Source organism: Nannizzia gypsea, genomic scaffold (genome assembly GCF_000150975.2).
Source record: "Nannizzia gypsea CBS 118893 supercont1.1 genomic scaffold, whole genome shotgun sequence".
NCBI lineage: Eukaryota > Fungi > Ascomycota > Eurotiomycetes > Onygenales > Arthrodermataceae > Nannizzia > Nannizzia gypsea.
The window spans coordinates 41,813-69,512 of NW_003345201.1; the positions used below are offsets into that span (position 1 = coordinate 41,813).

The following is a 27,700-nucleotide window of genomic DNA, read 5'->3' on the forward strand; positions in this document are numbered from 1 at the left end:
AACGATGCTAGCAACTTCGGCCATCACCACTAACGCGACAGCGAGACTGTGGATATTCCGTCATCTTACTTGATAGGCAAAAGGAAAGAGACTATTTTTTTTTTCTTATTACGAATTACCATGATCCCAGTGACAGTCTGCAAGAGTTCGGCCTCCGACGTCGTAACTATGGCCGGTTCATCGTTTCATACTACTAAACAATGGGATTCTTCTTAAATGATTAATTTCCTTTCAAGCTGTCTCTTGTAATTCATCCTTCACTTTCGATTATTCCTCTCTATACCTTCTAAATCGAATGTTTGGACGACATACATCACTGAATGGCCTTTTGTCAAGGCACCATATGATTTCTAGCTATACAAACATGGCAGATGGCGCTTACGGAAAGGTAAGTAAGATGGACTCTTATTACTATGAAACCTTCTCGGCCTGAACTGTATCTAACGACTGGTTGCAATAGCCTGGTATGGGCATGCCTGGGCCTCCTTACCCTCCTCCAGGTGCAGGACTTGGTGGCCGCCCGACTGTGTCAATAGATGTGGCCATCTGTGCCGTTTTCATTGCCATATTCCTCGTGGGAGCGATATCGCATTTTACCATGTTTCGAAAGAACCTGAAACGCAACCACAAGTTCATCCCGTCTGCAGCGAGCGGGGGATTTTGCATGGCCCGTATTGTTGCCAACATCCTCCGCATAGTTTGGGCCGCTAACCCGATGGATATCGATATTGCGATTGCTGCACAGGTCTTTGTTGCCGCGGGTGTTTTGATACTGTTCGTGCTCAACTTGATATTCGCACAACGCATGCTTCGTGCGAGTCATCCCGCCGTTGGTTGGTCTCGCCCGGTGTCTTACGCCTTTAAAATACTCTACATCCTTATTGGCTTAACGTTGGTAATGGTCATCACAGCGACCGTGCAAAGCTTCTTCACCCCGGATCCTCACACCCGACAAATTGATCGTGACCTACAGCTTTTCGGCGGTAGCTTGCTGACTTTTGTTGCCTTCCTCCCAATACCTATACTTGCATGTATTTATCTGGCTCCCGGACGGCAACCACCCGAGCAATTTGGTTCTGGATCCTGGTCGGCAAAGGTCATCATCGTAGCCACTGCAGCTTTTCTTTTGACTCTTGGCGCTGGGTTCCGTATCGGAGTCAGCGCCTCTCCTCCTCGAGCGCCTACCAATCCTGCGTGGTTCCACCATAAGGCTTGTTTTTATGTTTTCAATTTTGTGCTCGAAGCCATGGTTGTCTACATGTTCCTCTTTGGGCGTATCGACCGCAGGTTTTTCGTTCCTAACGGAAGTTCTAAAACACGCAACTACACTGACAACCGAACTGAACCCAAGACAACAAGCGACGATGAAGCAGGCCAAAGCCAGGTTGTCATACCTTGAAGCTGCTCACAAGCATTTTATCACTCCTATTTGTTTTCCTGTCGGTCTGCATAGCACTGCCATTTTGGTGGTGATTTTTCCCTCCGTGGTCACAGCTTGTCAAAATACATTGCGACATTTATAGGTGTTTATTGACATCTCACTATGTAATATTGCTATTTTATATACACGTTATTAATGTTGATATACCCCTTCGTTCACCTCTTTTGAAAATCTATACCGCCTTTGAAACAGTCGAAGACGGAGAAGACAGCGCCGCCACATCAGTGACCTTCGAGCTGAATGCTCAAATGTCTAGATCCTCCATCGGCCACAAACTCGATACCGGTAGTGTATGTGGCATCGAAACCCAAAAATAATACAGCCTTGGCGATTTCCGTAGGCTTTGCGATTCGGCCCATTGGCGACGTCTGGGCTCCAATCTTTGCAAATGCCTCTCTATCCTCCTTCGTCGCACCGATTATTCCCATGGTTGGAGTGTCAACAAAGCCAGGACTGACTGCGTTAACCCGAATACCCTCTTTACCATTGCCCCCACTAGCTAGTTCAGCAGCAAGCGTTTGCACAAGGGAGTACACGGCAGCCTTTGATGCAGAGTATGCAGCCATACCTGGATACCCAGTGCCGATGGATACACTTGCCGTGAACACAATGGAGCCACCTGGTCGGATATACGGTACCAGCCGCTGTGCGATGAAAAAGGGCCCACGGGTGTTGTTGTTGAAATGTTTGTCGAAATCCGCCTCGGTAACAGACTTGAACGGAACAAGGTTGGCGTAGGCAGCGTTGATAAAGAGGAAATCGATGGTTGCTGCTCCATCGGCCGCGAGATGCTCTTTGACGAAACCTTCGAGTTCCGCATGGCTCTTCATGCAGGTGACATCCGATTGAACAACTATAGCAGCCCCGACGGCCAGTTCATTGAGTTCCTTTGCTGCGGCTTCGACCGGTTCTGCGCGCCGTCCGGAGACGACTACTCTCGCACCCTGGGAAACCAGTGCTTTAGCAACTTCCAGGCCGATACCATGGCTTCCGCCAATGATGACCGCATTTTTGCCGGAGTAAATGGCCATTATAATTTTTTTTAAAAGGAGATTGATGAACTATAAGCGTCCTAGGGGAAAGCGGTTTGATAACTATGCTGGATTGCGTGTTGGGTGAGCTGCGCTTGATACTCCATCCAGCTGGTACCGAGCACTCCTTTTTATACATTTCTCTACCATTAAGCCAGCTACATGTATTCAGCATACCTTCCACACTGATTTTTAATCCATGCCACTATTTCAACTCCCGTCCTCGCATCCAGTCTCGTATACTTATTAATGCGAGGACTTAGTTAGTTTGATGCTGGCTGTTAAGGATGTTTGATGCTCATTGATTTGTCATGTTTGCATGAATTCTGAGGTGGCGTGTTTGCAGTGTTTGTGTTTGCATATTTTGCTTTGTTTGCATGGCTCTGCTGAGTTATTTATCCCGATGCGGCAGTAAGTTGATACCAGGCAAGAAGACGAAGATGAGTAGATGGCAGATGATCCAGGGATAGATAATTAAAAAAGATCAATGGTTAATCAGTTGAATGTTATATTTGTCTTGTATATGGGAGCTGGACACAAGTTGACGGCGAAACAAATACCGGAACGCTACTACCTACCGTGCTAAGTCAAGCTTGGGGTACTCTACAGAGTCGTGGGTTCGAATCCCACCCCCTTCACCTTCCACATTTACCACTAAAATACTTAGGTTAGGTATTCTCTAATTAAAAAGGGGGTAAGGTAGGAAAAACGGCAGCATACGGCACACGGCTCTAACCCCCCTAATTAATAGATATTATTAAGACCTTAAGTAATTGGCCTTAGGGCTTAAGAAACTAGCCTTATAGAAGGCTTAAAAATCCGCTCTTTAACTCTCCTTTGTTAAAATTGACTAAATAGTCTAGTATCTTAATAGATCTAGCTAAAAATTGTGACTATTTCTCTTGCTTTTGATAAGCAATTTCCAATAAGCGCCTTCCCTAAGACCTAAGAAGCCTAAGGTGGCTAAAAGACTTTAATTTCCCTTTCCCTGTACTTAGTACGGAGTATAGGACTCCTCATAGTCCTTGACCGCATAGGAGTATAATGAAGAATAATAATAATAATAATAATAATAATAATCAAGCTTGGGGTGACCCTGTTGCAAACTACCTTTCATAATATCGAGTACGAACATTATTTAGGCCAAACGCTTATCACATTCATCTGCAACTCTAGTTCTTTTTCGTTGGAGGTTTGGGTATTCTAATTCTTTTTATCTTTCTCTCTTTTGTGATGTTTCAGCAAGCCATCTCTTTCTTCAAGTCGCCCAAGTTATTCCTCCCCTTTCTTTGTTCAACAGGGTCCGTTATAATCCAGCTAGAAAATCTTTCCTCTCCTCAGCATACAAAGGCGAGCGAGAGGCAACGTATGGAACAGAAGGAAAAGGTGGTGCCATGAATAAGTACGAAAAAAAGAAAGAGAGGATTAAGTGTGCCGTGTACAATCCAGTCATGGGTTAGCAACGACGGGAAGTTGTAAGTAATTTATTGAAGATCGTGGAAAGTTCAGGGGTGGATCACTGTGAGATGAACTGGAATGCAGGATGCTTTGAATGTAAGTATTGTAGGTCATTTTTCTCGTATCTACAGGAAGTAGTCTGGCGTGCGGCGAGACACCATTGGCTCTCCAGCGCGAGGACAAGGATCGAATTGAAGGCTGTGACGATGAAGTTAGTTAGAGAAAACGGATCGGGTGAGATGTGAATGACATACAAAGTATACTTGAGATTTTCGTCTATTTCCATAATCGCTGCTTGATTCCCGCACCGATAACAGTAATTTGGAGCTGATCAGATCAACTGGGTTAGCATGGTCACCATGCGTCGGGAAAAATACACGTGCATAAACGTACCAGAGAATATAGTTACTACATTCCGGTCCTGAGACCAATTATACCCTTCCATCACCAGCTGATGTGCTCTCGCGACGAGGGTTAACCCGTTGTTATGGTTGAATGCCTCTGAGATATCCTGGCCAAAGGTATATCCAGCACCACGAGGAGAGATTCCCCAGCCGCACCTGTCGTCTGGGTCACTCCAGAGCAGATCACACATGGGACCTTCATGCGGCACTTCCTGCATACGGTCGAGAGATCTGATATTATCCAGTGTATCGATTGAAGGGCTCAAGCCTCCATGAAGGCAGAAAATCTGGTTGTCGATGAGAGCGGTGAGGGGGAGGAAGTCAAAGAGATCGGTAAAATATTTCCAAACATTTGCATTTCCGTATTTCCGCAGGCACTCGTCGTAGAAGCCGTAGACCTGTGTTATCTGGCGTGATTCATGGTTGCCTCTTAAGATGGTGATGCGGCCGGGATAGCGGATCTTAAGAGCAACGAGCAGAGTGACTGTCTCAACAGAATAGTAGCCACGGTCGACATAGTCACCTATATTTTAAAACATGTTAGACTGACTTTTCTCGGCGGGGAGATATGCATCGGCTTCTCCTATTCATTCCCAACATCGACATACCCATGAATAGGTAGTTTGTATCTGGATTAGGGCCACCAATCCTAAATAACTCCATCAGGTCATGGAATTGGCCATGGATGTCTCCACAAACAGTTACTGGACATTTCTGCAGCAAGCCGACGGGCATCAGCATATCTCCTAGGCAATCCTGAAACACCCCAAACCACCAGGCGGGGGCCAGAAACATACCACTGGTTGGACGTTCGACTCTTCCTGTAGAACTTCTCTAGCCTGTTCGTAGATGACTTGGTTAGCCTTAAGGGGGCCACATCAAACAGGACAGTAGTATAAGGCGGCATAGAGAGCCTCAACGACAACTGCAACGGCAAGAAAAGGAGAAGGAAAGAAAAGCGTGAGATAGATAAAGTATCAAGGGAGGGGAATCCCACCCGGTCACATAATCTCTGAACATCGATCTCCGCAAGCTGCTTGCAGCTCATGAGGCTCTCGATCCAGCCGTCTAGGGTCGGTATTGACTCCGGGTCGGTGATGAGCGAGAGGCCATGGGGTTCAGGAGACCGCCCTGAATCAATCTCCATCTTGCCTTCCATGAGTCGTACTCGGGTCGATGGCGCTAGAGAGACGGCGGACGGAGTGGTGGTCTAAAGCAGCTCGCTGGTGGTGGAGGGGGTCGCTTATTCTGGGGGGTAACTAAATGGGAGAGCGAGCAGCCAACCAAGCAAGGCGAGCGAGGGAAGGGCAAAGGCGGCGCGGTTAGAGGGGAAATGTGAGACGCGAGGGAGCTCGAGGGAGACGTCGCGAGTCTGGTTTGTCCTAGATAGTCGACGACAGGAGCTGCGGGTTGTTGTTTGGTCTTTGTCGACTTCTGTTTTATCCTGGCAAATGGTCTTTTTTCGAGCGTTTCGATGGTTTTGGCGTTTTCTGGTGTTTTGGGGACGCCACACTAACTCCAGCCACCTCACATGACCACCACCGTGAGGTCAAAACGAAAAAAAGTCAACAACAGGGGCTAAATATAGGAGAACTACGGCGAGAACTACTGGACTCTGCGAAGGAAAAGCGCAACGAGAGGGTGATATGGTACATTGCTACTTGGCTAGTTATGTGCTAGATTATACCACCGCCGCCGAAGCCGCCGAAGCCGCCAGGTCCTGGCCTTCCCGGGAAACCGGAGGAGCCTGAGCCTGCACCTGCGCCCCGTCCATACGGTCGACTGTCTCCTGGTCCGACGGGGTCATACCTTGCTCCAGGCGGTACCTGCAGATCGTAACCATCCTCGCCTCGCCCGCCTCCACTGAACATCGGGTCGTCGAAGGTTGGGTGCATTCCTCCGCCGCCGCCAAAGCCTCCTCGACCACCCCGGGACGGGCCTAGATGTCTCTGTAGCGGATCGTGGGGAGCAAGACCCTGGGGATAAAGATCTCTCTCGCCGATATTTACAGGCTGCCTCTCACCTCGGCCGTAGCCGCCATGGAGCGGGAAGGTTCCCCGGGGCCCGCTATTGATCTCATATTCATCCTCGAACCGCGGCGGTGGGAAGTCACCGGCAGGAGCGGGTATGGGTTCACGAGACGGAATGGCCAACGGGTCATCGTACGGATAGGGGCGAGTAGGTCCAGGGCTACGGTCATCACGCAGAGGACCCCGAGAAGGGTACTGCTGGGCGGCTTGCTCCCGTAGGCTGGCCTGGGGCTCCTTACCCTCGCCCTCACTCGTCTGAGCTACCGATGGGTCTGGCATCAATTTCTGTACGATCTTTTCGTCAAACAGTCGGACGAGCTCCTCGAAACGAGCCTGCGATACGAAGAGGCCCGAGATAGTCTCCTGCGATGCGGCTGTCGAGTCTAGCGGAAGTTTCGAGTCTGATATAAAGTCATCTGTGGAGATGTCAAACGAAGTCGTCCGGCTGTTGAACAGGGCGAGGGCATATATGACTGTCTTGCTGCCCAGCCGGTTGACCTGGAGCAGGTATTCAGAGGGCGGATGATACGGGTGCGAGTATCTGAAGGCGTAGGGTGGTGAGCCGCTCAGGTTCCAGTCTCTAGGCAGAACGTCGCTACTGTCTATATACAGAATAGTGAGCCGAGCTCTCGTCAACTTGGAGTCATCCACCGTCACTTACCGGTCCGATGTTCTTCTCCCAGCCCGATCAGCTTAAATCTGTCTTCCACCATGCACGCATGGCCAACGAGGGCCACCGTCTCCTGCGCGCTCTTCAACCTAAGCCCTTCTGCTCGGGGCAGGACCCGCGAAGCCGTTGAGGCGATGTTACCGGGCGTCAGTGTCCTCTCTGGGCCTCCTTTCTGTTCCGGCATGGTCGGTCTTGTCTTCTCCTCTTTAGTGCTGTTTATCGACTCTGGTTTCCTCCTCTCGTTCTTCTCTGCCGTTTCTCCATCTTCTTTCTCTTCATCTCGTCTCTTCAAGCTGTTCGTTCTTCATCTCTCATCTTCAGCCTCTCCATGACGTAAGAAACCATCCCCGCGTGATGACTAATAATCATTAACAGGTATGGCTTCTGGTCAACGAGTTCGTATTTCTCTACTGAGACCATCCAGACTGTCGCGCTTATCAGTTTTTGGAAACCCAGGTTATTCCCCAAATAGATCTTCACTTAACTGAGCTATTAACAAGTTACCATAGGGGATATAAGCGGATTCAAGAAACCCGTAAGTGTGAAAACTACGGTTCTTCACGCGTAGTTTTCAGATTTCAATCTGAACCTTACAGTTCTCTAATCACACGAAAATCAAGCAGGTCCAATTGGATGATTGTTCGCCTCAGAACATTTTCAACAGCCTAACACTATTGTCACTATATTGTCTTCTCCCCCATCGCGGTACTGAACGCCGTCTTGTTAATGTAATTGAGGTATTCAGTGGTGGAATACTGGAGTATAGATCTATGCGTGTCACCCAGTTAAACTCCCAGCCAAGTTTTGTGGCCCAATCTTTTGCAGTGTTCCCTCCATTGTCCTTGATATCTAGGTCGGGCATGCGGTCGAGAAAGAGACCAACTACACCACAGATTGCTTCTCGATCAAGGGAACTCGACTCTTGTATAGTTTGAATAGATCGCATTAAAGGGGTTCTCCCATTGCCATCCTGGGCATTTATATCTGCTCCATAATCTAGAAGCAGCCTCACCACCTCCTTCACACATCGTTCCGCCGCCCAGTGGAGCGGGGTTTGGCCTGATACGGGTATATCCCAAGGTGGCTGTGGTATGGACCCCACTGGCACGTTTTTGGGGTCAAGTTTATTGCTTAAAAATTCGGAGGTAAGGTGAGATTTTTGACGGCCACTAAGAGATTTAATTTCGATATTGTCTCTTCCACCTTTCTGGAGAACAAATTCAACGAGGGAAACATCGTCAGAGATGATTGACCGATGGAGAACAGTCCAGCCATGAGCCGAAGTATCATGGATATCAGCACCCCTAGATAATAGGAACTCAATCATTTTTCGCCCCCTGACTCCTTTCCCTAAAGGAACCGCATCATTCATCGCAAAAAGAAGAGCGGTCCATCCCATTCGGTTTCTTGCGTGTATGTCGACTTTGTACCTATCCACCAGGAGCCGCACGATATCGATATATCCTCCCTCAGCTGCAAAACACAAGGGGGTTTCATTATGCCTCTCCAATGCTGACGGATCTGCACCATGTTCAAGAAGGTAATCCGCCACCTCCTTGCGCCCTAGAGAAGCAGCAATATGTAATGGAGTAAGCCCGTTCTCCTCCGAGGCATTAATATGGGCCCCATGTTGAGCCAAGAGCTGAACAATCTCTACGCTTTGGAATGCAGCGGCGTAGTGTATAGGAGCAGCAGCAGCACCATCGATGGAGTTGGGGTCGGCCCCTCTCCGCAGGAGAACCTTGGCTGAGTTGCCCAATCTTTCGTACCGCATAATCTGCAGTAGTGGAGTCCGCATTTTCACCCAATCACGCTGATCTTCTTTGGTATGGCGGGTGTTTGGATGGGCTCCTGCATCGAGAAGCATGTCTATGATAGCAGCCTGCCTTCCAGCGAGCTCATCCGTGATGGACCACCAATCTGGAAGGAGCCCCGCCCAGGTCGGGTCTGTGGCAATAAAAAGGGCATCGTCGAGTGCAGGCTGTGGAATCGGGGCGATTTTGCAATCCAAGACAGCTTCCATCATTTCAACAAGCCACTGTGCAGCTGCAATACAAATCCATGCTGCAGTATCGATTAGCACATCTGGGTCTTCTGAATGCCGACGGTTCCAATCTAGCAGCAACTGAAACGCAGCTTGGTTGTTGTGGTGCACCGCTCGAGCTAATGCAGAACCCTGCTGGCCAAACTCATCAGTTGCAGCTAGGTCGACACCAGCTTCGAGGAGAACTTTGATAATGTCCGGCTGATTCTGGGCAACCGCCAGTTCAAGCGGGGTGACCCAAAAGTCAATTTCATCCCTAAATGCGACGAGCTCTTCTTTTGCTGCCTCGTTCTTTGATAGTAGCTCTCGGACACGTTCTGTGTCACCACCATAGATAGCCCATTCCATTTGAAGAGAGCTCTCGCAGTTCTCCATCCTAACGGACAAACGTAAAGATATGAATAGTCAGGAACGGAAACAGCTTGGTAATCTCACAAACCCAACTCAGTGTAGAGAAAAAGACAGAGAAGCTACGAGAAGTGAGGGCCAGAAATTGAAGAAGTTAACGGAGGTCACACCTACGGGTTGCACCAGCCCGGGACTACTCAGCCGGGAGCTATATGTTTATGCAAACAGTGGCATAAAGTTGCAAGTGGGGACAATTTTTATTCACTGCGGGACAGTTTAATACCTGGGATCCCAATATTGGAGCAGACTGCAAAACGCTATGGCTTGGATATTATGTTTGTGTCAAAGATTGAAATTACAACTAGTTACTTGCTTACCTAGATACCTAAGTTACATTATATTGGGTAGTCATTGCATGTCCAACACTCAAGAAGGCTTATTTCTACAGGAACCGTCAAGATTAATTTAAGTAGGAGTTATTTCCATACAACTTCTAACAACTCTTACTGCTCCTGTTCAGCTCTCCTTGCAGTCCCTACCACCCGCCTGTAAGTTTATCATTCATCCCTCATTACCCAAGGGTCCCTTCCCAGCAACAGTACTGATTCCAAAAATCATCTCTATGGACTTAAGCATTCTTTTGCTTGACCGACTGCCACTCCATGAGCAAGCTCCCAACCAAGGTCACACATGCCAGCCCAGCGGCTAGATACCATGTTTCACCAAAACTTCTACCGGCACCCGCAAGAATCTCGCCATGTTGAGCTGGTGGTGCATGTCTCGCAAGTGCTAACAGTCCATTAGATTCAATAGACGCAGTATTCAGACCCGGGACTACCCTGGATAGATTGGTCGAGAGTTGGCTCGTGAAAATGACTTGAGCTATCGCAACGGACACGGCGGGACCAAAGTGCTGTGCGAAGAGCACAATCGACAGACCTAGAGAGACATCATCCTTGGGCAGTACTGTCTGTACGGCACTGATTGGTGCGTTAAAGCCGACTCCGCTGGCCACCCCGAACGCGCCAGAATATAGGAGATGCCGTATAAAGCTAGTATTAACTCCAAAGGTTGTTATAAGTCCCGCAAAGATAGGCATCAACGTAGAAGACAAGAGCATAAACGGCGTATAGTAACCGAATATGCTAGTTCCCGACCCACAGATGAGCATTCCAATAGTGGCGCCAACTACTATTGGGATCATCATATAGCCGCTTCTACTAGGGGAGTACTCGTGTACAACCTGGTAGTAGCTAGGTAAGTAGTACTCTAGCACATTAACACAGCTATTGGAACATATTGTGAAAATAATGCCAGCAATGACGTTGCGGCTCTTTAAAATATGAGGAGGTACAGCAGCGGCATTACCTCGCCGGCGTTGGTTGTATAGAAAAGCAGCCATAAGGACGGCGAATGTAACGAGAGGGCCGATAACTCTGCCGTCGTCCCATGCGTACTTTGTGCCGGCCCACGAAAGCGCGAGAAAAAGACTGGCCAGCGCTGGGATAAAGAGCAGGTTGCTTAGCGGGTCAAGTTCAAGTAGCTTTTGCCCCAAAGTAATACTTGTGTTACTGGGCTTTGGATCCGAGAATAGGAATATAGTCATTAGAAGCGTGACAGCTCCAATGGGCAGGTTGATCCAGAAACACCACCGCCAACCAAGCGATTCAGTCAGAAGCCCGCCAACAATAGGTGCCGCAAGAACAGCTGCACTCTCAACCATGCCGAACAAACCACAGAAGAATGGCCGTCGATGGAGAGGCAGGATATATACTAGAATGATGAACAGTCCTCCGATAAGGCCTGCAAATCCTACTCCAGTCACCGCTCTACCAAGAATAAGCATGGGTGATGCCGTGGCTGTAGCGCAGAGCAAGGAGCCCAGCAAGAAAAAAGCCTGCGCAAGCAAGAATATACGCTTTATGGAGAACAGCTTATATAGCTTGCCAAAGACTAACTGAAACACACAAGAGCAGAGTCTGAATGCCGAAGAATACCAGCCAACATCCGAAGCAGTGTGGAAATCATCGGTGATACTGTCAAGCCAAGAATTGTATCAGCTTCTTCTCTGGCAGTCCAGGTTTACCATTCGTGAAACGTACCTAGGCACGGCACTGGCGACAATATTGGCGTCTAGCCCTCCAAGAATAATCAAAGCGCTTAGAGTAAGGACGAGGAGCCAAAACTTCATGCCAGTAGGATACACCTGAGCCTCTTCAGGAGCTGCGTGGGGCTCAGGGTATCGGATATCCACTCTGGTTGAGTCCGAATTGCTCGTTTTAGGAGCTAAGACTCTACTACTCGTCCCTAGCGGACACATCTCGACGATGTCTGTGGAGGGACTTAGTGACTGCATTTCCGTCTTCGTCGTCGTTTGCACGGCCATAGATAGAAAGTGGAGGGAGTGAGAACCGGAAGTTGTTGCCGATCGTGCGTATTACTGCAAGAGGGCACCGTGAGAATAGTTTATGCTTGGTCTGGAGTGTTCAAGGGAGTTTCAAGGGCGTGAAATCATGGGTATTGCTGCCTAATATATGCAAGCAGTCTACATACCTAGGTAGTCAGTTAATCCGGGTAAACCCGGAAGATTGTAGTTACTTAACTTAGGTACCTAGTACTAGGCCTGAAATCATTGTCCACCCTACTTATCCACATAGTTATAAAATTAGGTTTTGAGCTACTTTTATCTCATAAAAAATTATATATAAATATATCTTTTAAATAATATATATAAGAGATTGTAGATTTTACTCTATCTTTAAGATAAAAAGTACTATATATTAAAATATTATAAATTTTAGAGAATTTCACTCAATATATACAATATAAGGTACTTTGAATGTGGTGTGGGTACCCTATAAAAATAGGTCACTCCTCGCGCCAAGGTGGACAATGATTTATGGCGAGGCACGTACGAGTAAAAGAAGGTTTCTTGGGAGTCAAGTCTTTGCCCGCAGCTCAACTTCTGCTGGTTTCGTTTCCACAGCCCTGGAAATGTTGGACTTTACTACGTAAATGGAACTATGAAATCCATCATGCTGCCCAGGTCAAGCTAAGAATAGTGGAAACACAAAGGATAGTTAAATGAATGATAGTTTTCTATCCCCAAGCGGAACTTTGCTAACTATCGAGACACTTCATTCAAGGTAAATTTCGCCAGGAAGATCCAACGTCTGGCTCCTCGGCCTCTGCATTGGCAGGAGATTAATGTTCACCAGGGCCACCCCTGTTAGTTTCTTGTTAGAGGCTCGGGATAAGCTCTTCACCATTCGACAAATATAGTTACAGGTCGTGGAGATCGTACTCTTCCGAGGCAGCGGTTGCTCTTCGAGACTTTTGAGCCACGAAATATACCAAAAGGCCGCAATGCGATTTTCAACCAGAGACTTCGCAATTATAGCGCAGATAGGGCCGAAAATATATATAAAGACAGTAGCATGGGGACTTGGTCCACTCGGAATACCAAGCGCGTCACGAATGGCTACATAAATCATGCTTGCAAGGTATGTCGTTACCGCCACGAGCGGAAGTGTGACAAGCGCTGTAACTATATTACCAAGTAGCGGGTACTTATTGAGCTCTGGCCGCCGGGTAAGCTTTTTATTCCAGAATAGTGGATCTAGCGGGAGGTTAGCGATATGCTTGTTGAAAGGTAGTTAGGTTAACTCTATCACTTATATGAAACGGCATCAAACCATAAGTCAAATAAAGCCGCTGTGAATGGCCGACTGGGCGCATGTCAATAGATGGCACTGAACTATTCAGGAAGTCGGCGCATCTAAACTCCCATTGCTCTTGCGTCCAAGCCACCAGCGGTGCCTCATATTGGAGCGCCATCCCAGTTTCTGTATCTGATATGATAGACAACAGTACCCCTTTCCCTCTAAAGCCCCGTTTGGATGCACTTCCGTAAGCGAAATCTATTATAAGACAGCTTCGCCTCATTTGTGTGGGACTAGTTGCCATCCGAGTGCTGATGCCCTGGTGATATAGGTCCTCGAGTTTGGGGCGGTGAATTTGGACAATATACCTCTTTAGATTGTCATTTGGCCGACTGCGTATATTAACAATGACTACCTCCTTTTGTAAAGGAATAACTTGCCCTGGCTGTGTAACTTGCACAGTAATCCCATCAGGGCTCCCAGTAGGCCGATGGATGAAAAGTTTGACTTCGCCATCTGCTCTTTGGGATTTAGATCTTCTAAGGCTACCCATTGTGGTGAGATAATCGCCATCAACTGTCGAAGGTATCCAGCCAAGACTAGGTACTTCCGGAGAACGAATACGACGGCCTGTATTATAAAGAATAGAAAGGGGGAGCTCTTCACAACTTTGGATTACAGCCTTCAACCGTTCTTCCTCGGGTATAGCCTTCAGCCCAGAGACTCTAAAGCCGAGCGAGTTAGCAACGATAATAGGCCCATCACCCGCCTTCGTTGTTGATCGCTCAAGAAGCGAGTTCCATATCCACACAAACTGAGAAAGACGTAGATCGTGGACCACTTGAGCATATTTGAATGGACTATGGATAGAACTAAGTTGGTGCTTCCCGTCAAGCAGAACTCTGCGTAGAATTTTAGTAAGTGACCGTCGGGAATCGATAGAAACTCGCTCGAGGGGAGAGAAGAAATCTTCTGGTCTTTGTAGGTTATGGTTCAGGGAGCCTGGTATATTGTATGGCTTTCCCATCAGCTGAGCAACGCAATTCATTGATAGGCAGCCTTCCTCAAGGGTCCAGCCTCGTTGCATCCATTTTGAACTTAGGATCATTGCCGCAATTTCATCTCCGGAAATTTGGCTGGGATCTGGTAACCCTATCTCTTGTAGTTCGTTGTCGAGAATGATAGTATTAAAAGCGCCCGCAAAGGCTGGTGTAATCTGGCTCATGGCGCGGAATTTCAATTCTTTACTCCATTGATCTGACTCTGTTTCCACCGCAACAGGAATGCAAAACGTATCCATCCAAAAATACACACGCTTCGCGTCGAAAGTTTGTGACGGCCTGCTCCGTTGGGGGAAGGTCTGCATTCCCAGATATAAGACACTGGCGAGGGCCCTCTCAGGGTCATAGAAAGGGCTATATTCTGAGTGGTAGGATTCATATATTATCCTTCGGAGCCGGAGAAGCTGGCAGCGAGGCAGTGCATTCGAGTGTGGATTTCCAAGGCCATCTGACCAGACATGCGAGATTGCCGTGTATGCTATGTATGGTGTGAACCGGTGCACCTGGAGATCAAGGTCACCCTCGATGCTGACAGACACTAGAGGAATTCCTCCAGTTTGGAGAATTGTTATAATATCGCGTCTTGGAACATGGATAAACTCGCAGTCTCCCGACTCATGGTTGTGATGTTGAAATGGATAGTCTTGTCCACGCCCGAGAATGAGATTATGTGCACAGCACCTCTGCATTGCTAAACAGTTCTCATGGTCTTCGGACGGCTTCTGGCGGCGGGATATGATAGCAAGATTATTCAGTATGTGGTAATCGTGGGATCGACACAGGTGAAATGCCCTGATGGGACACCATCCATTGCTTACAAACTGCCGATAAAGCCGAGTAGCTGCACGTCCGCCTTGCTCAACGCCAGGAGGGAATGGGACAAAGATGTTCGCAGGGCCTCGCGCATATCTTTTGATCTCTCTTGCTCCCATTATGTATATGCTGTCGCGAGCCGGCCCTATGTCGTTCTGTAGCCAGAACACACCCTGTGTCGACTTCTTTTTGTTAAAGTAGGAAGACGCCAAAGAGGAGACCCAAGGAGCCCAGATTCCAGTTGAGCGAGCGTCGAGAACCGAGAATGTATCCTCCGCTACCGCATAGAGTACGCTGGCGAGCATCTTCACAGATAGGGCGATACGGTCAAAAGTCTCATCTTCACCGAAATTTTCAGCGGCATCTTCAAATGCGTCACTTTTCATATATGCAAATGTGATAAGGGAGTTCAGTATTTCCTGTCTTTTTCGAAGTCGAGAGTAAGATAAATGAGAAAGCTGGACCTTCCAGTCTGCAAACATTTTAAGAGCTGCATCTGTACCGCAATCGACGTTCCCATCGGTCGTAAAGTCCTCCGGATTGATGGGTTGCTCTAAATAGATGGAGAGAAAGTTGAAGAACAGGGAGGCTTGCAATACTGAAGCTAGTGAATGAATGCTTGTGCAGAAGTTGAAGGGATCAATCTGATCCTCTGCCCAGCAGAATTCCCTGTGCTCTTGGGAGTATGCAATATAACCTGGATTCGGTTGCGACGTCAACAGAGGCACCAATACGCCTTGCCGTGGTAAGGACCACGGCAACAGGGGGGAAATACCCTCCATGACGGGACTGGTATTTGAATAACCTTGAGCTATGGCATTTGTTGTGAGTTAGTTAGTTGAAAGATGTTGAAACCTGATGATCTCGTTATATGAAGGAGGACTCTGACAGACTGCGGTTGTGCAGTGTCTGGCTGGGGTTGATGAAGATGGGATGGTGCTGCTGGTGGTGATGATGTTGTCCGTGGTGGTGGTCCTAGGTAACTAGGTAGTTATGAGGCTGAGTCGGGATCGGCGAAAGGAGGCCCGCTTCCTGAAAACTCATTATATTTCATCTGCTTTTAGCCTATAACTGCTCTTCATTGGCGCATCAAAGGCCTGCCAATATTTCCTATCGATTCCGTTGTGATTTTTTATATCAACGCCACCCCTCCGTTCTACACTATAGCGACACTGCGCTACATACACATTCAGCTGAGTAAAGCAATGGGTGGAGTGTTTTCTACCACGAAGCCCCAACCCGAGACCGTGGACTCCCCAAACGGCAACGGCAACTGCAACGAAAATGGGGGAATAATTAGCTGCTGTGGGACCTCATACGACTACTATATGGAAATGAATAAAAGCACCAAACGCTACAACGCATATGGGTTACATGGTTATGATATATATGGCTACCCGTCAAGGACCCCTATGGTTGTCCAAAAAAGCATTCAGTTATTGTGAAACCGGATGCAGATATTATTGATATGGCCTTCCTTGGATTGGATAAATTTACGCCACCAAAGCACCGCTTTAAAGATCAGGACGTGGAAAATAAATTTTGCTCCCTCCTTCGCAAGTCTGGGGGGAGGTATTGGCCTAGCAATATCCATTATTTTGAGAGCACTGTCGTCGACCCAACGATCGCAGAGCCCGGGGATGGGCTACAGTGGTTTTTCGCATGGCCTGATATTGAGGAACATCCAAGTGCAAGGAACCTGAGCTCCTACGAGGTTAATCCCGGAGGCGAAGAATTTATAGAGGAGAACGGTGTTTGGGCATTGTAATATAAGTACAATTCTGATCACGAGGAGTATGGGAAGCTACGAATGTGCATCACAATGGCAGAAAAGGTTGAGGTAATGAAAAAGCTGGGTGCAATTTTCTATCAAGACCCGAGAGATTGCCCGCCACTACGAGATCTATACTAGGCGTGATAGTTATAGTGGCGAATTTTATTTCTTTACGGAGTACAAAGCACTCTATTTTAATAATATTGTGAACAAAATTTATCTTCAGTCTATTTTTATTTATTATAATTACTGTAGGGGTATAAGTCTAACGAAGTTTCTAGCGGAATTTAACTAAATTCTTATCGAAGTAGAAGGCTATAACTATTACTCCGTAGTTATAGAAGACGAAAAAATTGCATTAAGGGTACTAGATTACTAGCCTTTGGTACGGTATATACATCGAACAGCAGCCGGCTGAGGGCTGATAGTTGAAATATTTGGAAGCATCCTACTGTACTCTGCAATGGAATCAGCTATCGCTAATGCTTCACTTAGAACGGGTATTACTGTCTCTAATCTCCTGTTGGGCTTTCCTAACTAACTCCAGACATAGCTCTTCTACGTCTCCACCATCACGCCAGCTGTATAACGGGACTCCTTCTCGGTCAAGCATTTCCTTGGCGCGCTCCCAGCGTCTCAGCCACATCTCTTCACGCTTGTTCAAGCCGCTTGAAAGTCCCTCGGATGACTGGTACGAGTTTGTCCGTCTGAAGGGCGCCGGAGGCATGGAGTTTATCCTGTTTAAGTCACTAGCGGGGAGGTCGAGAGAGACGGTTCCTTCTTGGACACTGTCAAGGATGGGTGAGGATGATCCTGGCGCGGCTGGCGCAGATTTACTACTGCTCGCCGAAGCAGAAGGGTTGGTTACAGTAGCACTCCGACGTGGAGGAGGCACCGGAGGAGGCGCAGGCTTTGCCTTGGGAGATGAAGTAGGAGTGGTCCTGTTAGATGACAAGGGGATGGCACTGGATATCCTTTCGGCATACTCTCGAGCGGAAGGTAGCTGGTTATAGAGGTTAGCAGCTTGGCTTCTGAAGCTGCTAACGTAGCTGTCGGTTGAGGGATTCCTGGATAGGGTGGTCGACCTGCTAGGGCTGCCCGGAGCTGGTTTTCTATTGACAGTGGATGATGATGCTTGGCCAGACCTGTTAGTAGTATTTTTACTGTTACTACTACCTTTGGACTCTACCGTTGCAGAGCGAAGACCTGCTGGTTTGGCAGGCTTTGGAGGCGCACCAGAGGTAGCCACCGGCTTCTGGCTTGATATATCTAGTTTTGGCACATCGTCATCGCAGTCATCAAGGTCAATGAGGTTCCCCATGGGGACGACAGTCTCTTCTCGCTCGGCTTTTCTCCTGGGAGGTAGAGTAGGCTTATTCTCTGGCGTCTTTAACAGGCTGCTAAAATCGATGCTGGAGTTGTTCCTCCTTCGTCTCTCTAGGCGAGGGTTTGACCGGTCAAAGAACCCCTGCACGGAAGGCGTGGTTACATCACGGATGAAGATTCCAAGAATCCTGCCCTTGTTAGTCATTGCGAGTTCGGTATATATCTCAAGGTCGACCTCTCCGCTGTCACCAACTAGGATGAACATGCGATTCGGAAAGTCCTGTATGATCCTCTCCAGGCTGGGGCGTTTTCTTTCAGCGGTGGGTTCGAAGATACCCTGGAGCATACCGGAATACTGCTTCAGATGGAACGAACCAGGGGGGAGCCCAGCCAGGGAAAAGTATTTCTTCAGGAGCGGGTATAGCTGCCACGGTGAGTTAGAGACGTAATGGACACCGACACCCAATTCGGCGAGCTTTGTGTACCAGTCACCGACGCCAGCAATGGTTAGATCGTTCAAATTGCGGACGAATGTGTTACGGAACATCTCCTTGGCCCCGTCTGCAATGGCGGAATGTTTGATGGTGTCATCTATGTCGCTGATGAGGCTGACACCACCAGGGTCAGACAAACTGACTTCCTCTGTGGCTGACAGATGCTCGGCAGCGAGCACACGGACATGAGTAGGCACGAAATCGAGTGACGCCCGAAGGATGAACTGTCCGCTCGCATTAGTCGATATGGTCCTGGACTGACTCTGGGTCTTGTTGAAGAAGAAGACGGTAACGGGGATGTTGACGGCCGGAATGGTGAGAAAGGGCGTCAAACGCTCCATCAGCTGTGCATTCGCGGCTGCCATTTGTTCAGGAGATAGCTGCTGCGAGGCCTGCTGGGCCTCCTCGACACCCTCCTGGGCTTTATTCATAATCGAGTCTACCCTTTGGTTTATAGAGGCGTCATCCTGGCTGGGTGACTTTGGGCTACCGGGAGCGGACGAGTCATCAACATCAGAAGATGTGGCACTCGAGACCTGGATACCGCTCAGACGCCTGGCCAGGGCAAGCAGGATGCGAGTCTTTCGGTTCATGGGTCCTCGCTGGGGGGAATATATCCATCCCCGAGCATCGACGTCGACAATGGCCGAGTCACTCTCGGGTTTCTGACACTCGTTCTGTGCAGCCGGCAGTGCTGCTTCAAACTCAGCCGCAGCATGTGTAGAGGACGAGGCATGGTGATGATGCTTGTCTCCGCGGATATGGCGTCTCCCGTAGCTGGGGAAGAGGATCATCTCCTCGTCCCCGTGGATTGTAGCTTCGCCTTCAGGGTAACCACCAGGCATTCCCGGGCTACTGGTGTCTTGGTCCTGGTATCCTCGCGTCCACTGGGCCGAGTATGCCTGTCGTAACTCATTGGCCGCCTTGAGATATCCCATCATCTTCTTCCGCCTAGCTCCTCTCTCGCGGCCGCTGCCATCCAGCCGTTCCTCTCCCAGTCCACCGCTGCCGCTGCCGCTGCCGCCATCTTCCGCCCGGACACCGGTAGAGCCTAACATCCCAGATTGGATACCGACTGTGCTGCCAGTCCCATGTTTTACCACTCTTCTGGCAGCTATAGAGGGGCTGGAGGAGCGTTGGGATGGCAGTGCGTGTTGCTGCGGGAACAAGAAACTCAGTAGGCCTGTCCGCCCAGCAGCCTGTCTCTTGGGCACTCGAGCCTGTCTCTCGACAATAGCCCTATAGATACGAGCCTGGAGACGGTGTTTGAGACGGGGCAGCGCTTCGATACGCAGTTCAGAGTAGCGGGCGTTGATGCGGTGGTGGGTGTGAGGAAACAGACGGCGGAAGGCGGAGGCCACGGTCCAGCGCGCGACGGGCTTCAGCCGGGTGGATCTGTTCAAAGGGCGAGCCAGTTTAACCAGAATATATACTCCGCGCCTTGAGTATATCAGCAGTTGCTGCTGTTAGTGTAGCTTGTGTTGCAGGTGCAGATGTAGCTAACGACTGGGTAGTTCTTTAGTTATTTATTTAGCGTGGTGGTTGACGCTGGTGTTGCGGCTCGGCAAAGCCTTCACTTCACAGTTCTAAATATTTTAATAATAACTACAAACGGAGTAACTGCATTCTAGAATATGTTTATTTTATCTACCCAACCAACGAAGAGATCTATATATCTACAGGTGCGGCCATGGATAACTACAAGGAGTATATGCGCCCCGGGATGAACGTGTCTCTGGGAGTCGCATAGTAGCCCTTCTGGTTGGCGATGACACGCACTCCGCCGAGCTCGAAGTCGCAGTTGTAGTGCGTGTGGCCGAACGCCCAGGCAGTGACAGCAGAGCTAGTCCAGCAGGGCTGGTCGCGCAGGTCGGTCGCGAAGCCAGAGGTGACGCTGCTGCCGGCGTACTTGGGGTCGACGGCGCGCGGGTCGAGGCTGGGGGCGTGGTGGGAGAAGATGGCGATGCGGCGGTGCGGCTCTCGCTGCTCGATGTCACGGACCTGGGCGTTCAACCAGGCGAGGTCGGCGTCGTGGGCGCGGTTGTGCGTCTCGGTCGTCCAGTCAGTGATCATCTTAAAGTCGGACATGCGGGCGGCGACGGCCTGGTCCTGCTCGGGCAAGATGTGCGAGTACAGGGTGCATCCAAGCACCGTCAGCGAGTCTGAGACGTCGAAGCGAGTCTGCGAGAGGAAGACGAAGCGGCCGGTCGACGGGGGCAGTCGGTCCTGGAAGTCCACGACCCTGCGGCGGGCTTTGTCCATGGTGAAGGACTGCGGCTCATGGTTGCCGAAGAGCAGGAAGACGATCTCGAAGCGCGAGAGCAGTTCCTCGATGTAAGGGAAGAACTGGTCGTGCTCGAGGTGGCCGACGTCCCCCAGCAGGGCGAGGTAGGGGGCCGTCCGCTCGATGACAAAGTCGTACGCTGGGTGCGTCTCGAGATGCAGGTCGGATATGATCTGGAAGTCGCCCATTTCGACTTTCTATTGATAGTTGACTCTGGAGTAAGGACTTGATGGAGTACGCTGTTCTTTTCAGTTTCGGTGGCCCAGCAAGCCACCTATTTATCTTACAAACTCACCAGCGAACTGCTTGCTTGATATGTGAAACGGCCATCGTCGGCGGCCTGAGATGCTACTGGCACTTGGCCATGCAGATTAGAGAGATAACTAACATGCAGTTTGCTGGATGTTGTTTATTCAGGCCTGCGCCGAAGCAGAGCCCCAAAACTAACCCGCTACCTAGGTCCGGAGTTTTTGGGTGCTCATAAATATTTAAAAAATTAACTGATACCTTAATAGTTATCCCATGATATCTCGGACTTGGGAGGCATCCCGACGGCTTCTAGCCTGGGGAACTGCATGCAGCCAGTCAACACGATGGAAAAGGCGGCAGTCTGGGGGTGAAGTCCTCCGCCTGCATCATCAACATATGTCATGAAGCTTGATAATGAAGGAAATCGTAGAACCACGGTGTCTGCATTCACCAAGCAGCATATCAGAGCACAAGATTGACGCAGTAACAGCAAGCCCAACAGCCAAGCGTACCGTCGAGCACGTAACTGTATATAACCAGTAGATATCTTCCATCCAGCCTGATATCGAATACTCTGTCAAACCTATCAAATTAAGCTATCTATCAGCTATCTACCAGCTATCAAAACTGTCACTCTTGTCACTCTTGCTTGTTCATCCCCCTTTTTATCTTGAAACTGCTGGGCGTCACGTGAAGATGTTGAACCCAAAGGGCGTCGTCTTAGTCAGCAAAAGAGGCTCCAAAAAAGCCGCGGGAGTTTTTTTGGCGCAGACGAAGGAAACAAACACGCAAGCAACAGACACTCACGCTCACACTCACACGCCCAGAGAGAGAGAGAGAGAGGCAGAGCCAGACGAAGATAGTGACGGCGGACAGGCTGCCAGAGTGCCACAGAGGCCGCCAGCAATAGTCGGACTGACTGCCCGGGAGAATAACAGGCGGCAAAGAGAGAAAAGGGGAGAGAGAGAGTGGCGTCTCCCCACAAACTCCGTGTCATGACTCTGGGGTAAAAGGGCAGCCCCAACGGCCACCTCAGAAGCGCCTGGGTGGTTATCCAGGACGGTGACGACGGTGACGGCGATGGCGGCGGAGGAAGAGCCCGTCATGGCGGCAGACTCGATGGCCGGCGGCGGGCGGAAGAAGCAGGATGGCCACGAGGACGCCGGCCGACGGCGTGACGGACGGCCCCAGACCCTACCGCGAGACAACGGGCCGGATCGAGAGCAGGACGACAAAGGGCAAGAACAGAGACACGAACAGCCGTTCCTGATGCTGTCACCGACCCAGCATGCTCCCGCCAACGGGCTGAGCCATAGAGGCCACACTCACGTTCGATCTCGGTCCCTGGCGGCCCCGTCAAGTGCTCCGGTCATGGCCAGGGCGCACTCTTCTCCAGGGCTCGACTCTCGTGGCAGATACGTCTTCCCACGCAGCGGCCCAGGCAAGCCGTCTGCGGTCGGCGTCACTCCTCACGAGCTCCCCCTGCGTCGTCCCAGTCCGCTACGGACCTCCTTTGACGGTGTTGGTGTTGGTGTTGGAGGCCAGTCACTTCCCAGCAGCAGCTACGGCATTGCCATTTCAGAGCCCATCTTGGAGCAACCGGAGCTCCAGGCCTCGCCGGTTTCATACACCAGCCATCCCAGCCAGTCTACCGCCGGCTATACCAGCCATAGCTCTGGCAGCAGGCCTGGGAGTGGACGTTCGGTCTCTCCGTCGTGGTCTCCTGCCCTGCACAACACCCTTCCGCGTGTATCCAGGCGTCGACCGTCCTCCCCTTTGCTCGCCCATGTCCCCGGGCAGACATCCAACGGCTATACGTCTAATGGCCATATGCCAAATGGTGGCATGTTTTGGTTCTACAACAACGACCGCCTCGACACCTTCTTCGACATCTTCTCCTTCACGCCCATCCCCACTTATCCTGCCCGCCAAGTTCAACGAGCCCTATCCGGCGTACTCCTTCTCACTGGCTTCCTCCATGCCCTCTACCCCGACCAGCATCGGCTCTCGCTCCCCCAGAATATCCTCTCTTCGAGACTAATCCCTTGACATCCACGATGCAGAAGCCGCCGCCATCGAGGCCGACCAGATCGCTAGACTTAAAGCTGCCGCTGATAAGGCGGATGCCGCTGAGGCAGCAGGCGGATTCCCGCATGACCTCAAAAGACGCAGTGCCGTCGACATGTCTTCCCCTTCTTTGGGATCCCGCTTTGGCTCTGGCTGGGCTGACAAGCGCAAACGATGGAGTGTTTGTGGTGCTGAAGGCAGGCAAGACCTCGACCTTGAGACCATATGGGAGGACTAGAACGTTACCAGTGCGTTGGTCCCCCCCCTTTTTTTTAACACACCTCTTTTTCCATTTTCAAGTTTGTTTCCTAAATTTCCTGCGTTATGGCCTTCTGATCTTTCATTTCTCCGGCGTATCACTTGTGTCTTCGGGAGTTTGTTCTGTTTTTCTGGCGTTTTCATGTCTCTTGTCTGCGTTGGCTGGTGCATGGGCCGGCCGTGAGCCAGCCTAGAATATACCCTATCAGCCATCATACGCGCTTACGACCACCTCCATTTCTATCTGATGTTTCAGAATACCACACGAACCAATGACCACGTCCGCCTCATTCTTTTTCCCTTCTCTTCCCATTCACATGGTGTTTCGGCGATGACCAATCACAGTCACGGTCATGTTATGTACATTAGTTGCAAGTCTTCTATAAGCGTTGGTTGAATACAGTCAAATATAAATATATACGTCCAGAAAATCTTTCGCTTCTGGTTTTCAAACTGCACAGGAAAGAATATCACACATTCTCCTGGCAACTTCCTCCCCACTCCAATAGGCTCCGGCAGCGGTCCCAAGCCCGACTATGGGTGCGGTATGTTCACCAGCAAACCATATACCCCTGTCGATCCCCATGCCTTCCCGCATAGCCTCGATGTCACCCAGGCCATCGGTCAGCCCCGTCTGGAAGTTGGAGTAGCTCCCGTTACCCGCTAGGGGGTCCGTCTGCCACTCTGTAGCCAGGAAACCGGTAGGTCTACATTCCGGGCTCTGATCGTCGTACCCTGGTAGCCTAGAGATGTATGGCAGTAGAAAGGAATGCAGGATGCTGTAATACTCCGTTGAATCGGGTGAGTGGCCAGATATGCTAGACACTATATGCTCGGCACAGGTGCCGTATGTGTAGAAGAGTAAGGTGGGATGGGCACAGCTCCCGGGCAGGTCAGCCAGGGAGAGGCACTCCTGGTTCCAGTAGGGAGTATTGGGGTGGTCGACATAGCCGGGCGAGAAAAACTGGAACGTAGGGTTGATGCCGCTGGACGCAGCTGGCTCTCGCCGCCAAAATGCTGCCGGGAAGTTCACATAGATCTTCTCTAGACGGCCATACGAGATATGGTCGATTGCATCGGAGAGACGCTGTGGCATGGCAGGGCTGAATGCCTGTTTATTCTGTTTTAGCCACCCGAGAGGAAACGTCGCAACGACTTCATCAAAGAGATACTCCTTGTCATTTGATGTGCGGACAAGCACCCGGCCATCTGTCCCTGTGGTACGAGATCTCCCTTCAAGTGCAACAACTGTCTCGTTGTAACGTATCTCTGCTCCCTCCAGGGCGGGCCTAGCAACTTGTTGGAGAATATTCTTGTATGTCGAGGCAACGAATAGGTTGGCTGTCACAGAGATGCAAAGGGTCAGTCTCCGGACAAGTAGAATGTACCATCCTCGTCACCTTTACGTCGTCACAGAGGCAGACATACTTCCTTCAAGGCATTCTTCGAGGAGAAAGAACTTCAGGCTCTGTCTCTCGATGGGCGAGCCGATGTACGCCCCCCACATCTTTGATGACTCTAGACAGGCGTCCTTCTCGGCCTTACTGAACCCGGACTGCGCAAGCTCTTCTCTGAAGAAGTCGAGCAGGCTCTTGCTGGCCGGAATGTTGGCGCAGTCTTTTTGGCTGAGGCTGAAGGCCCGGTCTATGGTCGTCCACATGAACTCGGCCGCTTTGGCGCTCAGAACTGGGTCCAGCAGCTTGCCATCTGTATCAAACGTCGTCTGCAGCCCTTCCCAGGAGTCGGTAACTGTGCCAGAGCGCTCGCTGATCTCGACGAGAGGGTTGTTTCTGGTGCCGTGGATCCAGTTGGGGCCTCTGTCCACCGCGCTGTGTTAGCAAATTGGTTATCTGTCACGAACCGCCAGCCGCCGCCATTCATCCGGCTGAAGAGGAAACAGAACAAGGCCAAACCGACAAATCGACAGAGGCACCCCCGACTTTACTTTGGCAGACCTATTAAGCGACGTGTTAGATGGGGAAACTGAATTTGCTGATTGCTGGCTGCTTGAGAAATGCTTACCCGGCCTCCGATCCGGTCTCTAGCCTCGAGCATGGTGACTCTCATCCCGCGCTGCAGCAGGACATCGGCGCATCTGAGCCCCGCGAGGCCGCAGCCTATGATGCCTACGTGCGGAGGTTTCCCCATGGGTTGTATCTGTACAAGAGGCAAAGGTGAAAGATACTTGTCGAGTGAGTCTGGGATCGAATTGAGATAGGGATAAAACGGGTCGAGCCATTTGTTCGCCGGCACTAAGCAGTTGGTATTGCACTCCATAACCATAGGTAGCTGACTAGCTTAGTTATCTCTCAAAACAGAGCTACTCTTGATAATAGAGACTTTCTCAGTTGATGAGACGCAGAAAGAATAACGGAGAGGCCATCTTATATCCTAGTTTGACAGTTTTCTGCGTCCTTTTGGCCTTCTTCAGCTTCTTTTTTTTTCGGCTTCTGGTCCAGCTTGGATCTTGCCGGCGTCGACCAGGGTTCAGCGAGATAACTAGCCACCTGCACGGCCAATCAGACAGCGAAAGTCACACACAAGAGATCAGCAGCAGCTATCAGAGCTCCGGGTATTTGATTAGTTAACCCGCTTCTCGACCTCAGTAATTCAGGCTGCTTGGTTGGCTTTGCATAGAGTCTTCAGGGGTAGTGGATAAGCTGATAAAAGAGGTTGGTTTGCCGCGGCTGATCGGGTAACTTAATTACCTACCTTATGGTTAGGGGAGATTGGGAGATAGGGTAATTAGCTAGGGAGTTAACTACTTAGATAACTATTTATGTACTTGTTAGAATAGCTCGCCCTTTGGCGGGTTTAACTTTATTGAATGCGGAGGTAACTAGTTAACTAGTTAATCAATGTGCATTTCGGTTTCTGTTCTTATCTGCTCAGCTTCTATTTGGTGGCAATGAAATCTCAAGAGGTTGCTTTGTAACAGTGCGTAGTACGTGAACACGACTACATGATAACATTCGGAACTGATTCACTAGATATTGACTAAAAAGCTATCATGGAATGGCTGGATGGGAGCTGATGGAACCGAAGAAATTCGCCTGAGAGCGGATGGAAAAGGTAGAGGATTGTTCCCGTCATGCAAGTCTCTAATTATAAGAAAACCAAGCCCTGCCTGACTCCTCGCTGAGGTGATAAGTAGAAGAAAGCTGAGCGCCGGGATGATCGAAACAAGTAAGTGATCATCTACCGTCCCATGTTACCCTGAATGACTGCCATAACCTGATAGATGGTATGCTCTGTAGATTGGTATGAAAAAAAAAAAAAAAAAAGATGGCACGGTAAAGAGGGAAGCCAATCACTGTCCTGCCATTGTCCTTCGCCTCGCGCCTATTTACTGCCGTTCGTGATGCTGCCTAACAGCATGCATGGAGAGTGTACATGAATGAAGGTAAATGAAACAATCTAGACGTACGGCTCGAGTTAGCTAGTCTGCTATACTTCTTTCATTCAGGAAAACTGGTTAACAAAGGTGAGAACCACCGTGGTGTTGCGGTTTTGGAATCTGACATTGGTGCCATCGGGATGGATCTGTTGAGTAGATAGGGCGGAACTCGTGTAATTCGTCGATGGCCGAGGACATGTCTATATTGCTGTCGGTAGCCACATTTAATGTTAGATATTCTAGAACAATGGTAATACGCTGACCTTCAGAGTTGGTGGAAAGGATTTTATTGTTTTGGCTCGTCACAAGACGCACCCACCAGTCGAGCAGCCCGCCAGAAACTTCTTCTCTGTCATAAATTTTTGCCTCTTTCCCCTTTTGCTTCCACTTCTTTTCTTGAGTTTGTTGTGTTTCTTTACAGCTTCTGCGCTGGAAGTCAGGAGGGGACGAAGCTCAAAGCCACTACTGCAGGTAAGGCAGACTGAAGCGCAGGCAGTCACCCATCTAGTTCCATAAAGTTAACTGCAAGCAGAGGTTAGCATACTCTCTCCCACACATTCATGTCAGAGGCCAGCTGCGAGGTTCCTGTAGTTAGATATAGCTCGAGTCGCAGTTGGCCCTGAGTGCATGATGTGTGTGCATGTGTGTTTGTGTTAGAAGATTATGTGGTATGTGTTGTTGTTGATTTTTGTTGATCTTTGGTTGTTTGGTAAAGAGAGGGTGCGGTTGGGGCTGAAAACTTGCGAATAGTACGACTGGTTTTGTCCAGTTCCTTTCACCTCCTTTCCCCAACGCTGACATCACCTTGGAGGGCGAGCCAAAATAAGAGAAACTACGCCTCTGGCTATGTTTGACCGCCCTCCCGCGAAGCGCGCGCGTGTAATAATGT

The 27,700-nt window shown here is 49.8% G+C and overlaps 12 protein-coding genes across 12 annotated transcripts; 3 read left to right on the forward strand and 9 right to left on the reverse strand.

Annotated features, from left to right (window-relative positions):
- Positions 1 to 364: 364 nt before the first annotated feature.
- MGYG_00016 (hypothetical protein) lies at positions 365 to 1,399 on the forward strand (the record flags this gene model as incomplete). Its single annotated transcript, XM_003175876.1, has 2 exons — positions 365 to 388; positions 461 to 1,399. 2 exons carry the CDS (start codon positions 365 to 367, stop codon positions 1,397 to 1,399), a joined length of 963 nt encoding a protein of 320 aa, XP_003175924.1.
- Positions 1,400 to 1,662: 263 nt separating this feature from the next.
- Positions 1,663 to 2,472, reverse strand: MGYG_00017 (glucose 1-dehydrogenase A; the record flags this gene model as incomplete). The annotated part of the gene is made up of 1 exon (XM_003175877.1): positions 1,663 to 2,472. The coding sequence occupies one exon, from the start codon at positions 2,470 to 2,472 to the stop codon at positions 1,663 to 1,665; it is 810 nt and encodes a 269-aa protein (XP_003175925.1).
- Positions 2,473 to 4,055: 1,583 nt separating this feature from the next.
- MGYG_00018 (serine/threonine-protein phosphatase PP2A catalytic subunit) lies at positions 4,056 to 5,493 on the reverse strand (the record flags this gene model as incomplete). The annotated part of the gene is made up of 6 exons (XM_003175878.1): positions 4,056 to 4,128; positions 4,185 to 4,257; positions 4,324 to 4,857; positions 4,943 to 5,048; positions 5,132 to 5,173; positions 5,332 to 5,493. 6 exons carry the CDS (start codon positions 5,491 to 5,493, stop codon positions 4,056 to 4,058), a joined length of 990 nt encoding a protein of 329 aa, XP_003175926.1.
- A 517-nt stretch (positions 5,494 to 6,010) lies between these two features.
- MGYG_00019 (hypothetical protein) lies at positions 6,011 to 7,218 on the reverse strand (the record flags this gene model as incomplete). Its single annotated transcript, XM_003175879.1, has 2 exons — positions 6,011 to 6,966; positions 7,026 to 7,218. The coding sequence occupies 2 exons, from the start codon at positions 7,216 to 7,218 to the stop codon at positions 6,011 to 6,013; spliced, it is 1,149 nt and encodes a 382-aa protein (XP_003175927.1).
- A 462-nt stretch (positions 7,219 to 7,680) lies between these two features.
- On the reverse strand, positions 7,681 to 9,453 carry MGYG_00020 (hypothetical protein; the record flags this gene model as incomplete). Its single annotated transcript, XM_003175880.1, has 1 exon — positions 7,681 to 9,453. The coding sequence occupies one exon, from the start codon at positions 9,451 to 9,453 to the stop codon at positions 7,681 to 7,683; it is 1,773 nt and encodes a 590-aa protein (XP_003175928.1).
- A 601-nt stretch (positions 9,454 to 10,054) lies between these two features.
- MGYG_00021 (major facilitator superfamily transporter) lies at positions 10,055 to 11,812 on the reverse strand (the record flags this gene model as incomplete). Its single annotated transcript, XM_003175881.1, has 2 exons — positions 10,055 to 11,462; positions 11,529 to 11,812. 2 exons carry the CDS (start codon positions 11,810 to 11,812, stop codon positions 10,055 to 10,057), a joined length of 1,692 nt encoding a protein of 563 aa, XP_003175929.1.
- A 751-nt stretch (positions 11,813 to 12,563) lies between these two features.
- Positions 12,564 to 15,744, reverse strand: MGYG_00022 (hypothetical protein; the record flags this gene model as incomplete). Its single annotated transcript, XM_003175882.1, has 5 exons — positions 12,564 to 12,652; positions 12,713 to 13,045; positions 13,122 to 13,309; positions 13,457 to 14,871; positions 14,968 to 15,744. The coding sequence occupies 5 exons, from the start codon at positions 15,742 to 15,744 to the stop codon at positions 12,564 to 12,566; spliced, it is 2,802 nt and encodes a 933-aa protein (XP_003175930.1).
- A 423-nt stretch (positions 15,745 to 16,167) lies between these two features.
- MGYG_00023 (hypothetical protein) lies at positions 16,168 to 16,730 on the forward strand (the record flags this gene model as incomplete). The annotated part of the gene is made up of 2 exons (XM_003175883.1): positions 16,168 to 16,339; positions 16,399 to 16,730. 2 exons carry the CDS (start codon positions 16,168 to 16,170, stop codon positions 16,728 to 16,730), a joined length of 504 nt encoding a protein of 167 aa, XP_003175931.1.
- A 381-nt stretch (positions 16,731 to 17,111) lies between these two features.
- MGYG_00024 (actin patch protein 1) lies at positions 17,112 to 19,614 on the reverse strand (the record flags this gene model as incomplete). The annotated part of the gene is made up of 2 exons (XM_003175884.1): positions 17,112 to 17,184; positions 17,279 to 19,614. The coding sequence occupies 2 exons, from the start codon at positions 19,612 to 19,614 to the stop codon at positions 17,112 to 17,114; spliced, it is 2,409 nt and encodes an 802-aa protein (XP_003175932.1).
- Positions 19,615 to 20,254: 640 nt separating this feature from the next.
- MGYG_00025 (Ser/Thr protein phosphatase superfamily protein) lies at positions 20,255 to 21,028 on the reverse strand (the record flags this gene model as incomplete). The annotated part of the gene is made up of 1 exon (XM_003175885.1): positions 20,255 to 21,028. The coding sequence occupies one exon, from the start codon at positions 21,026 to 21,028 to the stop codon at positions 20,255 to 20,257; it is 774 nt and encodes a 257-aa protein (XP_003175933.1).
- A 1,141-nt stretch (positions 21,029 to 22,169) lies between these two features.
- Positions 22,170 to 23,394, forward strand: MGYG_00026 (hypothetical protein; the record flags this gene model as incomplete). Its single annotated transcript, XM_003175886.1, has 2 exons — positions 22,170 to 23,042; positions 23,179 to 23,394. 2 exons carry the CDS (start codon positions 22,170 to 22,172, stop codon positions 23,392 to 23,394), a joined length of 1,089 nt encoding a protein of 362 aa, XP_003175934.1.
- Positions 23,395 to 23,862: 468 nt separating this feature from the next.
- On the reverse strand, positions 23,863 to 25,691 carry MGYG_00027 (hypothetical protein; the record flags this gene model as incomplete). Its single annotated transcript, XM_003175887.1, has 4 exons — positions 23,863 to 24,755; positions 24,843 to 25,231; positions 25,332 to 25,369; positions 25,437 to 25,691. 4 exons carry the CDS (start codon positions 25,689 to 25,691, stop codon positions 23,863 to 23,865), a joined length of 1,575 nt encoding a protein of 524 aa, XP_003175935.1.
- Positions 25,692 to 27,700: the final 2,009 nt, after the last annotated feature.